Source organism: Blennius ocellaris, assembly GCF_963422515.1.
Source record: "Blennius ocellaris genome assembly, chromosome: 17".
Taxonomy (NCBI): Eukaryota; Metazoa; Chordata; class Actinopteri; order Blenniiformes; family Blenniidae; genus Blennius; species Blennius ocellaris.
Genome location: NC_137666.1, coordinates 17,060,274 through 17,074,372, shown reverse-complemented (window position 1 = coordinate 17,074,372; position 14,099 = coordinate 17,060,274). Strand labels below are relative to the sequence as shown.

The 14,099-nt window shown below is 40.2% G+C and overlaps 2 protein-coding genes across 2 annotated transcripts; both read right to left on the bottom strand.

Annotated features, from left to right (window-relative positions):
- Nucleotides 1-486: 486 nt before the first annotated feature.
- On the bottom strand, nt 487-1,289 carry gpx2 (glutathione peroxidase 2; the record flags this gene model as incomplete). Its single annotated transcript, XM_080513155.1, has 2 exons — nt 487-840; nt 1,068-1,289. The coding sequence occupies 2 exons, from the start codon at nt 1,287-1,289 to the stop codon at nt 487-489; spliced, it is 576 nt and encodes a 191-aa protein (XP_080369281.1).
- A 1,224-nt stretch (nt 1,290-2,513) lies between these two features.
- Nucleotides 2,514-12,444, bottom strand: LOC308142042 (ras-related protein Rab-15-like; the record flags this gene model as incomplete). The annotated part of the gene is made up of 7 exons (XM_080512332.1): nt 2,514-2,654; nt 2,730-2,795; nt 2,974-3,063; nt 3,326-3,403; nt 3,539-3,599; nt 3,698-3,758; nt 12,321-12,444. 7 exons carry the CDS (start codon nt 12,442-12,444, stop codon nt 2,514-2,516), a joined length of 621 nt encoding a protein of 206 aa, XP_080368458.1.
- Nucleotides 12,445-14,099: the final 1,655 nt, after the last annotated feature.

Genomic DNA, 14,099 nt, shown 5'->3' with positions numbered 1-14,099 from the left:
GACGAGAACTTGTCTCTCTGCATGGCTTAATCTCTGGTGCCATCTGCTGGCTACCTGGGGGTACGACAAGGATGTGGGAAATAAACCAAAGTCTGATTTTAATGGGAATCGTCCTCTTTCGGAAAGATACTTTGGTGTGAGTACCATAGTACTACAATCAGAATGACACCAAGGTACCACCGTACACCCATCATCTATAATACTTTAACCAGCTGTAGTTTAATGGGGGATGTATGATAGTGAAATTAAGGTAATTTTCTGCAGGGTTTTCTTTTTTTCCATGACAAAAAATGTATTTGTTTGAAAAATAAGCTGTGCTTTATTTAGTCATCCACAGTTGTTAAGCACTTACAGGATTCAGGTGATATCCCCTCATTTTTTAGAATGTCACCATCATTTATTAAGGCTTAACTGTGTGGAAGACAGAGTCTCATCTTTGACAGTTATATATTAGAAGTCATTAAGAGGCATGGGCGGGGGCTATTCTTAGTTCTTCGTTAATCTCAGCAGTCTTTGGATGTCGGGCTCTATGTCAATGGTGGGGAACTTTTTGCTGTATCTTTTGAAGGGCTCTCCCTCCGGTGCGATGAGGAATTTCTCAAAGTTCCAGGAGACGTCCGACCTGCCGACGGGACTCCAAACCAGAAACTTGGGATCCTGCATGAGGGATGTGGGGTCGTCGTCAGGATAGGGCAGTTTGTCTTTCAGGTAGGCAAACACTGGATGCGTGTTCGTCCCGTTGACGTGACATTTCTCGAAGATGGTGAAGTTGGGCGTGAAGCCTCCACCCGGGCGGACATGCTGGAGTGAATTCAGGATCTCGGCATTATTGCAGTTCTCCTGAAAGACAAGTGTTTGTTTGATTGTTTTCCAGGTCATAACTGAATAAAGGAGGAATACTCTATGCTGATTTTTCTCGTGGCAAAACGTGAACATTGACATAACTGGTTTGTCACAAAGTGTGGCATCAGATTAGATTTGAAGAAAATGCTCAACAAGTTTGACAAGAACAATCAAACATCATCAGCGTATAAGGACATCCCCGAGTCATTTCTGGCTCGACTCACCTGGTATCCAAACTGGTTGCAGGGGAAACCCAGGACTACCAGCCGGTGGGGGTACTTGCTCTGCAGCAGGTTGAGCTCGCCGAAGTCCCGGGTGGTGGTGCCTCAGAGCGAGGCCACATTCTCTATGAGGACCACCCGTCCCCTGTATACGTTGAAGTCGACCGCGTCGCCCTCCAGGGTGGTGGCTCTCAGGTCGTAGAAGGTCTTGGCGATGAACGTCATCTCGTCTCCTGTGCCGCCGCACTGCAGGCGGACAGGATCTAAACGTGTGGCAGTATCCGAACGTGCCGTCGCATGACTCGCTCGGTCGCAGAAAGTTGCCTTTAATGGGTGTCGGATAGCCCAGAAGAAAACCGATCCCCACCTGACACACTACACCTTTCGCCGGTGTCAGTTACACAGTTGTAACTGATTGTAGAGGTGCGCTCATATCTCAAGTAATCTTACATATCTTACATGTCGGGCACATGACAATAAATGCTCAAATTAAATGTACCGCAAAAAAAGTTCCTGAGATATTATACTGGGTTCTAAATTTGTTTTGTGTGGCTTACAGAAGAAACATTTATTACTGCATGTACGCATCTTTATGGTGTCTCTGACATGTATCAGTTTTCTCTGCCATCAAATATTTAGTGTGTTTTCTTTTCGTCTGTCAAAGCATGAGATGAAAAATGCATGAAGGTCCTATGTGAACTCTCTGTGGACCCAACTTCACTTCTTCAGTCTTATTTTATTGGCGTTGCATGCTTCAGACATCCAATTCATTAGTTTTCAATATAAAAGTTTAAATTTATTCATATATTGCTTAGATTATTTCATAACAGCTTGCAAGAATTTAGGATTGCATTTAATGTCGTGCGTCATCAGAACCCGACTGCATCATTTTGAGCAACAATAACATCAACAAATATCAGATATATTCATACATTCAGGAAAGTAAATAAGAACATGCTGCATTCAGAGGGAACAATGATCATGGCACAACACCGTCTTCCTTGATCAATTAAATGGTCTGTGTAAATTAATCTGCCCCTGCCTGGTTTCAGTTTCTGCGTGTAAATAATTCAGCCTTTCCTTTGGCTAGTTCGTATTTTGCATCTATCATCCGGTCACCTCCAGAAAACGATTAGTCATTGTGCGTACTTTACATTGTAAGTGAGTTCTAAAAACATCTGGAAATACAGTACTTCAATTCTGGTCATACGTTGTGCAAATCTGCATTTTGAGGACAATGAGGAGTGTGTGTGTGTGTGTGTGTGTGTGTGTGCGCTGAGAGTTTTGAGGGATGTTAGATTGCACTGGTGGCTGCAGTGAACAGGACACAAACTGGCCCTCTAGTGGTAGCTGCTGCTAACTGCACTTTCAAATTAAACAGGTCTCAACCAACAACTTATTGTCCTGGAAGCGAAATTAATATCTCTGAAGTGTGGAGTCCAGTGTTTCCTAACAGACGCAGGCCCGCTGAGAATCACTCTTCTCTTCCTCCAACGCCACTTTCGCCAGGTATTCGTCCAGTGAGCCCAGCAGGGTGTCCACGTCTCTCTTGTGAGCCTGCAGCACCAGCTCGGTCACCCGTGTGAAAGCCTGGAGGAGAAAAGCAAATGCGTGTCAAACATTTCAGAACATTTCCAGTGAGACGCCGAGTTTTGTCTGGATTACCTCACTGATGTTGCTGCTGGTGGAGGCGCTGGTCTCAAAAAACTCCATCCCATAGGATTTTGCTAGCTGTGAGATTCAGGCAGAAGCAGTGGTTTTAAAAGTGTCGGGTCAAGGGAATGTCTTTTCCTAGCATGATCTCTCTTTCTCTCTCTCTCTCTTTTTCTAACAATCCAACATCCGCATGTTTTCTCGCTGATCTATACAGTCGTACACAACAGTGTGAATAAAACATGTTGGGTCAAACCTTGCTTCCTTGTTCCTTAGTGACCTGTCTCCGGAGCTCCTCGTCAAACTTGTTTCCTACCAAGATTGTCTGCACCTTGTCTGGGGCGTACTGACAAAACAGAAACCAAACAGAAAAGGTGAGATACGCGGCGCAGGAATGCGGGACGGCGTCACCTCGCCAGTCAGGCCGAGCCGCTCGGTCGTGCAGGAGGCGGCCGGACTTCGATGAGGCCCCGTTTACACAGCGAGGTTTAAGAAAACTCAAAAAAACCTTCATTGCGTGCCGGGTGTCCGTTTGCACAACAACGGCGCACGGAGCCACGCAAAGACAATGCGTTTGTCAGAAGGCAGTGGAATTACGTTTGCCTCACCTCGTCCACGTCGCTGGCCCACTTCGCTATGTGCTGAAAGGACGGCTCGCTCGTGATGTCATATACAAAGACGATGCCCTGCAAGAGAAATTGCACCCAGACCAGGAACACCTTGGCCTTTGTTTACACAAAACTTTACATTTGATGATGCAAATGAGTGTCATTAACCTCACCCACCAGTGGTTTTAATGTTATGGCTGATCAGTTCATTACCTGTGCACGCCTGTAGTACTGTTTGGTAATGGTCTGATAGCGCTCCTGCCCGGCTGTATCCCTGGCAGTGGGACCAAACACACACCAGCGTCTCACACACACACGTATAAAAACCTTCATGAAAGTACTGAAACTTTAATTAAAAAGGGTGTCACACACCAGATCTGCACCCGCACCTTCACTCCGTCGATCTCCACTGTTTTCATCTTAAAATCCACTCCTGAAAATTAGGAAGAAAGAAGAAACACAAAAAAGACGGAAGAACGGTGAATTTTGACGTTCCAAGTTCAGGCGCAACCAAAATCCCAGCTGGGGTCGAACGCTAATTAGATAAAGTGGCTTGAAAGGAGTTTTGCTCTTCTGTTCCAACACTGAACTCTTTCCTCCGATGTGCGCCGTAGTTTTCTTGTATTTAACTGCTCTTATAAAGCACTTGGGAGCATGAATAAACCTTGACTGCACACAAACACACAAGTTACTCTGGTGTAAAAGTGTCTGTGAGCGTTTAATGAGCGCTGCTCAGAGACTCCGTTGTTTGCGATGAATGGGACGCAGCGGCAGTGCATAATGTCGTCTTTTAAATCACTGCGTCGCCACAAAGGGAGGCTACGACGGCAGGCCGACCACAGCTTCTCCTCTGAAGGAATCAACAACAAAGATTGGTTCTCAAGTTGGAAATGGGGGGGGAAAATGTCATTGCGTTTTGGGAGACTGTTTAACACGATGCTCGGAGACACGGGGAAACTCCACAACTCCCAGAGGTGGAACTTTTTGAAAATGCTCCGTCTGCGCACGTGTGTGTGGTTTCATTATAAACCCACAGCACCCACTAGTGGCCCAACATGCCAACGACATTGTTTTCTGCCATAAACGGACATCGTTTTGAAAACTTTTCTGGAACGAAAACGCTAAAATGAAGCGTTATGCGTACACATTGCGTAAACAGGTTCACACGACAACTCCGTTTCATGTCGCTGCATCATTTTTCGTCCGCTCACAGGAGCCTGAAAACAGGGTTGTTTTGAAAAGGGGTTCCAGATATTTGAAAATGTCACCTCCGCTTCCGGCGTGTGTTTGTGGGCAATTTGCAATTTTGAGTGGTTTTCCTGATGTCACGTTGACGCAGATGTTTCCCTTGTGGACGGGATCAATTTTAAGAAGGACGCGAAGAAACAATATTGTTTTGGCCTACATTTTAAACAATGATGTCTTGAATTATGCGATTAAAATTGATATATTAAAACTTCTCCCGAGTATCAGTGTGTATCGTCTCATTAATCTCAGGATTCACTTTAAAAACATGAAGAAAAAAAATGTCCAGTTCGTGTTGCCTGGAGATAAAACAAGCCTCTACTACACTATTTCAGACAAGGTTTCAAGAGACTGTCTGTTCTTTAAGTGACATTAAGAAAATAAAGTGACCACAAATCAGCAACAGTCTGAATTGAAGCAGATAAGTGGGATTTATCATGCTGATTGTGCTTCCCCCCCCCCTCTTTATATAGACTTTTCAGCACATTTACCCTCAATGGAATAATCACTTTACTTGAATACACTTGGAAAAAAACAAAACACAAAAACAGGCCCCATGAATGACTGCTGGAACAGATCTAATGAGGTGGATTACCGAGGCCAATGGCCAATGTTCGCCAATAATCACAGTAAACGGGGAATATAAACACGAGGCTGCTCTTTGAAGTAATCCCAGGAAAAATCCCTCCAGCTCTACAGACTCTCACGGGATTAAAACAATTCACTGTGCTCCGTCTTTCTTTCTTCCACCTCAGGAAACCTCAGCTTACGTTCGACTCGATTCTTTCCTGAAAGCCGTCAGTCGGAGGCCGAATCAGGAAGAGAGGCCGCAGTGATCCGGAGCACTAATGTGCTCGTCAACCAGCGACCCGCATTCAGGAAGGACGGAAATATTCAAAAGAGTGTTCGACATGGTGTCAAACACTGTGAAGCTCAACGCCTCACACAACCTGAGATCTACAACTTTTAAGAACAAAAAAAACGTTTTGTTTTTTTGAAAATGCAGATCATAAAAATGCAGTGATGGTCTTAAAATCCATACAAAAACTGAACCATAGAAGATTTAATATCTTTAATATCAGTCAGCATTTTGAACTTGTTTTAACGAGCTTAACTGGATTTAGCCGTTTGAGCTATGGTGCTGTTTTACCTATTTTAGCTGCTTTTGTTGTTTATATATTCCAAACTGTTTTACCTTTTTAAACAATTTTAGGCAGTTTCAGCTATTATCTAACATTTTTGTTGTTTTAACCCCCATTTTTAAGTTTTAGCTGGTTCAGTCTTTTAAATCTCTTTTTTTAAGCAAATTTAACCGTTGATGTTGTAGCTATTTTTTATGATTTCATCTGTTACTTTATGCTTTAAAAAAAAAGAAGAATGTCTATTATATTTAGTAGTTTTACCTTTCGAAGGAATTAAACAAGTTTAGCCATTTTAACTTTTTTTTGTTGTTTTAGTCATTTCAATGATGAAACTGTTGTTTTTTTTTTTTTTTTTTTATCAATTTTAGCCACTTTTGTCAGTTTCACAAATTTAAAACGTTCTAAGCTATTTATAGCCATTTAACCACTTAGTTAGTTTTAATAATATCCTGTTTTGATCAGTTTTAGAAGCTATTTTAACCCTTGTGTGGCATTGGGGGAAAAAACGTCCACTTGGAGTAATTTTTCCTCTTAATTTGGCCATAACTTTCACTGTATTGGCTCAAATGGCATGATTTTTGCTGAGGAAGCTTACTTTTACATGCAATTTAAAAATTTGATTTTAAATTTTTCCCTCGGTCAATAATGCACTGTCGGCAAAAAAACTTCCTTATGTGGCGTTGGTGGCTGTTTTCATCCACTAACTTTGACCCCTGTAAAAATATATCAGATAAATATTTCTTCAAAATTTTTTCACATAAATCTGTTAATCAACTTCAGTCCTGATCAAAACTACCAAATATTTAAAAAAAAAATTAAAAATGAACCCTTTAAATGCCCATTTAGAAGATGAAGGCACTGAAATGGGAAAAAATACACACAAAATGACTCATTTTCAAAATAAAATGTGATCGGATATTGGATTCTTTTTACATGTTATTACAGTCTTGGATATATCAAAGGTTAGTAATGTAATTATCTTTGAAGCATATTTAGTTTTTGTGCAAAATCAGTTTAAAAAAAAAACTCCCTGTTGTGGCGTTGGTGGCTGTTTTCATCCACTCACTTTACAGCTGTAAAAACATATCAGATAAATATTTTTTTTCCGATTTTTTTACATAAATCTGTTTATAAACCTCAGTCCTGATACCAAAAAGTATTACTTTTTTAAAATTAACCTTTTAAATGCCAATTCAGAAGATAAAGTCACGGATATGGGAAAAATACACATGAAATTACCCATTTTCAATATAAAGTGATTGAACATAGGAAATTCTTTATTTTTTTTATCTTACATTACAAACATTATGAACTTTTGTGCAGCAGCAGGGATTCAGTCCTTCCAGCAGGACTTGCAGCATGTGATCTGGTGCACTTTGCATGTGTGCCCTCCACAACGGCTGCATGTGTCCACTTCTTTTTCACCCTTTGCACAAGATGCAGGCCCCCCTCTTCCCTCCTGACCTGCTGGTGGCTGCTGATGGCTCTGGCTCTTCTTCTGGTTCTGCTGGGGCAGCTGCAGCAACCTGCATTTCTCACCAGTGCGGCAGTAACTGCTGCTCGAGGAAGATGCTCTCTCCTCAACACTGCTGGAGACACCAGAGCGTTGCCCAGCTCTTCTAAGAAAAGCCTCCTCTTGTAGTGTTTTCCCTCATTCCACGAGGGATCCACCGCCAGGAAGATAACCAATGCAATAGGCTGAGACCTCAACTATGTTGAACAATGACGCCTGGGGCCACTGATTGGTCTTCCTTTTGACGCTGTAGGTGCCGACAAGCTAAAAAGATAATCGAAGAAGAAAACAATAAGTCCTGATTTCAAAACGGGAAATAGCTGCACATGGCATATGGAAACTTCATCAAAACTAAAAAATATATATCTTTTACGAGCACAGAAATTCAGTAGAAAGCTAACAGCAATAGGATGCATGTGGTAAATATGTATTGGCACATACCTTATCTTGATTGTCAACCCCGTCTTTGCAGCGGTTGTAGGCGACGACAATCTGGCTTCTGCTTTGAGCCCTCCGTCAGCGCTGGCTCCTGGTGTCTTGTGCTCAGCAGGATGGCATTTCGGCCTTGTTTCAGAACATAGCTCACAGCTGTGGTGTTCTTGGTGAAGCCAGACATGGAGGAGAGAGCAGCTCCACCTTTCACCTGCACAATGTTGGGTGGCAGCTCCGGCTTGTTCTTTCTCACAGTTCCAACCAAGGCCAATTTCCTCTTCAGGAGCTCCTGGGCAAGTGGGTAGGTGGTAAAAAAAAGTCGAGGGTGGAGCAAAGTCAGCATCGGACTCTCCTGAGGTGGTGGTGTCTGAGGAGGATGACTCTTCACTCTCCATTATAAGATCCAGGGCCTCTCTTGCACTGAATTTCCTCTTCATGTTTCTCCTGCTCTTCTCACTAGCAAATGGCCAGCAGAACTTATGCACGCGCTGAAATAGACTTACCTTGTTTATGTTTATGTTTGGCCCAGGTCAACTCTGTGAAATCTGAGTGCCAAGGGACCTCTTCTCAAGATGAAAAGGCCACCTGGCCAGCACTTTGTTTTTGTTTACTCTATGTAGACTCTGTGTAGCTCCGAGAACTTGGGTGCATGTTTACATTTTTTAGCTATATCAAGGTCAGTGCACAAAGGACACACACACACACACACACACACACACACACACACACACACACACACACACACACACACACACACACACACACACACACACACACACACACACACACACACACACACACACACACACACACACACACACACAGATAATGGGTGATTTTGTGTGTATTTTTCCCATATCAGTGCCTTTATCTTCTAAATTGGTATTTAAATGGTTCATTTAAAAAAACATAATAATTTTTGGTAGTTTTGATCAGGACTGAAGTTGATTAACAGATTTATGCAAAAAAAATGGAAAAAAAATATTTATCTGATGTATTTTTACAGCTGTAAAGTGAGTGGATGAAAACAGCCACCAACGCCACATAAGGGAGTTTTTTGGAAAATCAGATTTTGCACAAAAACTAAATATGCTTTAAAGATAATTACATTACTAATCTTTGACATAGCCAAGACTGTAATAACATGTAAAAAAGATCCAATATCCGATCACATTTTATATTGAAAATGAGTCATTTTGTGTGTATTTTTTCCCATTTCAGTGCCTTCATCTTCTAAATGGGCATTTAAAGGGTCAATTTTGAATTTATTTTTTTTAATATTTGGTAGTTTTGAGCAGGACTGAAGTTGATTAACAGATTTATGCAAAAAAATGTTGAAGAAATATTTATCTGATATATTTATATAGGGGTCAAAGTTAGTGGATGAAAACAGCCACCAACGCCACATAAGGGAGTTTTTTTGAAAATCTGATTTTGCACAAAAACTAAATATGCTTTAAAGATAATTACATTACTAATCTTTGACATAGCCAAGACTATAATAACATGTAAAAAAGATCCAATATCCGATCACATTTTATATTGAAAATGAGTCATTTTGTGTGTATTTTTTCCCATTTCAGTGCCTTCATCTTCTAAATGGGCATTTAAAGGGTTAATTTTGAATTTATTTATTTTAATATTTGGTAGTTTTGAGCAGGACTGAAGTTGATTAACAGATTTATTGAAATTTTTTTTGAAGAAATATTTATCTGATATATTTATATAGGGGTCAAAGTTAGTGGATGAAAACAGCCACCAACGCCACATAAGGAAGTTTTTTTGAAAATCTGATTTTGCACAAAAACTAAATATGCTTTAAAGATAATTACATTACTAACCTTTGACATAGCCAAGACTGTAATAACATGTAAAAGAATTCCGATGTCCGATCACATTTTATATAAAAAATAGATAATAATGCGTGTATTTTTCCCATATCAGTGCCTTTCTTTTCTAAATTGGCATTTAAAGGGTTAATTTTTACTATTTTTTAAAATAAATTTGGTAGTTTTGATTAGGACTGAGGTTGATTAACAGATTTATGCAAAAAAAATTTCCAAAATTTTTTTGCCAATATATTTTTACAGCAGTCAAAGTTAGTGGCTGAAAACAGCCACCAACGCCACATAAGGGAGTTTTTTGGAAAAGCTGATGCTGCACAAAAACTAAATATGCTTCAAAGTCAGTTGCATTACTAATCTTTGACATATCCAAGACCGTGATAACATGTAATACATTTCTTGTCTCTGATCATTTATTATATTGAAAAGAGGTAATTTTGTGTTTTTCCCCTCCCAAAATCAGTGACTTCATCTTCTTACTGGGCATTTAAAGGGTTAATTTTTACTATTTTAAAAAAAAAAATTGGTAGTTTTGATCAGGACTGAGGTTGATTAACAGATTTATGCAAAAAAAATTTGAAAAAAATATTCTTCTGATATAATTTTACGGCTGTCAAAGTTAGTGGCTGAAAACAGCCACTAACGCCACATAAGGAAGTTTTTTTGAACGCCACACAAGGGTTAAGGGGGGGGGGGTATTTTATTTTTTACAAGCTCTATTTTTTCCTCTCTACATAACAAACAAACAGGTAAACCAGTGTTACTGGCAGGGAAGATAAATGGGTAAATGAGTTCTCACATTGTTCTTAAAGGTATAGTAGAGGATTTTCTTCTTCCGGGTGGATCATCAAAATAACTGGTCCTCCCAATTGTCAATCATTCTGGTGATATATGACGTAAGCCCGTCGTACGTGCCCGTCCCTGCGCGCAGCTCACTCTACACGGTCCTCATCAAGCCGGTGGCCGACCCGACGCATTATTCTCGGACATTTTTACACAGTTTCAACCCCCTCTGGTGCAAATCTTCTTGTAAAGTGAGCTTATGTGAGCGATGCCGACTTATGACTTGTAAACAGAGCGTGCACGAGGAGAACTGGGCTCGTGCATGTCTCTCGCACGCGTTTTAGTAGGCGTTCCGTCTCGGGAGCAGGTACAGCGTTGCGCATGCGCACTTTTTTCAAACGGTGGAGAGGGCGGTTCTTTCCTAAAATTCCTGAAAATCCTCCTGTATACCTTTAAGGTGACAAATGACGATGCTAAAAATGTGCAGTTCTGCACCAGTGAACCTGCTCAGGATTGAGTCACATATTGTACTAACTGCAGTGATGAAGCAGATAAGACATCCGAGTAAGCAAGTGGACAACATGTCCAACCTGATTTTAATGTTGACAGTCGTAAATAAAGAGTTCACATACACCCTCTGTACAAAGAGAGAGCGAGAGAGAGAGACAGAGAGAGAGAGAGAGAGAGAGAGAGAGAAGGAGCTGCCTGCCTCAACACAAACAGATACTGGGGCTTCAACATGTTGATTTTCATTAACTCATCGCAAAAATAACCTGTGGAAATTTTTTTTAAGAGATTTACTCGTGCACTTAAGCGTGCAACATTTCCCAGTCCATGTGAGAAACTTCCTTTCAGTCGGATTCAGAGATGTTTTATAAACTGTGGGACGAAAACAGAGACAAGAAGGTCGAACGACAAATACTTGTCAATATTATATTCTTCAAAATGCAAATGAATAAGCTTATTGTATTTTTTTGACCCATTATGCTTGATTGCACCTTTTATTTTGTGAAAAATATTAAACTTTGGCCCAAAAAATGTCAGAAGGCTACAACTTAAAAATGGTCAACAATGACAAATATGTAGATGTTTTCTCTTTAGTCATCACCTCTTCAAAATAAAGGAACAGGAAAGTTTGTAATAACTTCCAAGAAGTAAATCTGGATGGTCCTGTTTACAGCATTTCAAGTTAAATAAAATTTTTGCATTTTCTTTTCAGAAAAGTATATGCAGCAACGTTTTCAAAATGATGTCTGTTAAAACAGAAACAGCCTAAACTGATTTCACTCCATTTTGACAGTCAGAGCAGTCAGCACCGTTGTGATCCAAACACATCCAAAACTCAAGGAAGGCTTGGCAATTTCACTTGTGTAAAAACAAAAGTAGGACAATTAAATACAACTTTGTCCTAAAGAAACCAAAGAGTCTGATCCACTCATGGGACTTTTCATTTTTCCCTTTTTCAAACATGATTGTCATCAGAAGGAGAAAATATTCCACCTTCAGAGGCAAAATTATAAAGTACCTTAAAAAATACCTGAAATACTTCCAACAGTGATTTTTTTTTTTTACATAAATCAACCTGTTTTTGTCACTCTCCACTCTCTCTGCTCCTAACATGGCATGTTTTCAAACTTGTATTTCTGAGGGAAAAAAACAACAACAAAAAAAAGACCATCTAAAGGACATGAGATGACAAGACAATGGTTTTTTGTTGTTTTTATTTTTAACCTAGTCCTGCCTTTACTAAATAGAAGATTCAAGAGATATCAGTTGCAGTCTTTAGTTCCATCAGTTTAATGTGCCCCCCCGTGCCCCCAGGCCCTCAATTACAAGAAGCCACACCTGCTACCTGTGGATCTTATATTCTAAAGACACTCATTTCAACATTTTAAACGGATTTCTCTGGGGATATCTCCCTCTTTATGTCAAGACAGCCCCGTTATGAGTAGCCCTGGCTGCTTCAGCTATTTCTTCTGGCTCTTTGCACTAATCCCACTCACAATGTGGGACGTGGTTTAAGACTTTTTTCTTACCGATGGTGGAAATATGTGCAGGATCAAACTCGCTGTCCGTGAACCTCCTCAGCATGCACGTCTTCCCCACCCCGGAGTCTCCGAGCAGCAGCAGCCGGAACAGAATATCGTACTGTTTGGCCATAACTGAGTAAAATAATAAAACTAGACTAAAGTGAGCATAACTGCAGCCTGTGGGCTTCTCGCTGCACTGCCGATGCATTCAGGGCACCTCGTAAATACCGCAACTCTCTCCGCTCCTGGTGGACCACTTCACTAACTCACATCGCTTTTTATGCTCTAAAGTATTTCATTTGATTCTATTTTCATGGAATGAATTTTATTCATCATTCCCAGTAGCGTTATAAACCATATTTCCATATTTTCGTCAAATCTTTCTAATAAAAGTTTTGGATTTCCTACTGTCATTAAAGGCAGCAAACAACCGGCATCCTGGAGTTTCTTCACCCTGAGCTGACTAATAAATCAATATTTACTAAACGTGCTTCTCCCTTTCATCCGGTATCATGGAGATCTGTCCTCACGAGTCTGCAAAAAGAACACTTTTCATTTTTAAAGGTGAATGCTTCACAATCTCAATCCTTCCTTTATTTCGAACAAAATTAATTTAATCAGCTGGAAATTATGCCAATTTACAATGTGTGAATGAAGGACAGATCACGAGTCCATCACAGGGCAAACATACACACTCATATGCAACGTGCAATTTAAGGTTCACCAATTAACCTTACATGCATGTTTTATAGATGTGGTTTGTGAGTGAGACGTGACTAGATCAAGTGTGTACATGGCAGTGGTGATAGCACTCTCACTTCACAGCAAGGATTAAATATTAAATCAGAATCACAGGATATCTGTGTTTACATAAAGCACTTTCATTCTGATCACAACATGTGTCCGTGTAAACACAGCTCGTGTTAAATTACGACAACGATTCTTACTTAAATGGACACATTGTGATCGTCAGTCCATCTTCTTTCCTGTATTACTGCTGTAACTCCATTGGCTTTGACCCGTAAGTCCACATCAGGCCTCCTCATTGTCGTCGGATTCGATTAAAACAGAAGTACATTGTTGCAACAGAAACTGAGCTATCTCACAGAAGAATACCAGAAGTTCTTAGCAAATCATGTAAGAGGTGCAATTGTGTTTTTGAAACAGTCTGATCCAATGTTACCATTCAAAGCGTCTCTACAGGGGAACTTTTTCCAAGTACTTACGTGAGTTCCTTCTAAATCAGAGGCGTCAAACACATTTTAGTTCAGGAGTCACACTCAGTCCAATTTTATCCAGACAGGACCGGTAACATAGTGTCAGAACCTTTAAACTGAAACTCTAAAGTTTCTCTTAGAGCACAGAAAATGAAAACATTATTTTTGTCGCGGAAACCAACCATTCACTACCAAAAATGACAAAAATCTTTGTGTGGTGTTCATATTTTTGTTATTCAGTCAGTGTCCGTAGGGCTGGTGGATCTCCTATATTTTGAGGAATATTAATTCAACACAAAACATTTTTGTCCATAAAATACTTAAGATGTCTACTTTATCTCAAGTTAAACCAATATAAACCACATTAATGGCAGATTTTTGATCAACACCTTTATTAGATCACATTTCCTGGTTTTTTGTCTTTTACGGCAGCATCACTGATGTTTTAGTTTGGGTCTCGGGGTTGTGTTGTGTCTACTACCATTAAGAAGGTTTGTCAAAAATGCACTTTTCTTAAAACATTTTTTTTTTATAATTTCCTTGCGAGCCGAACTGGAGCCGCATGCAT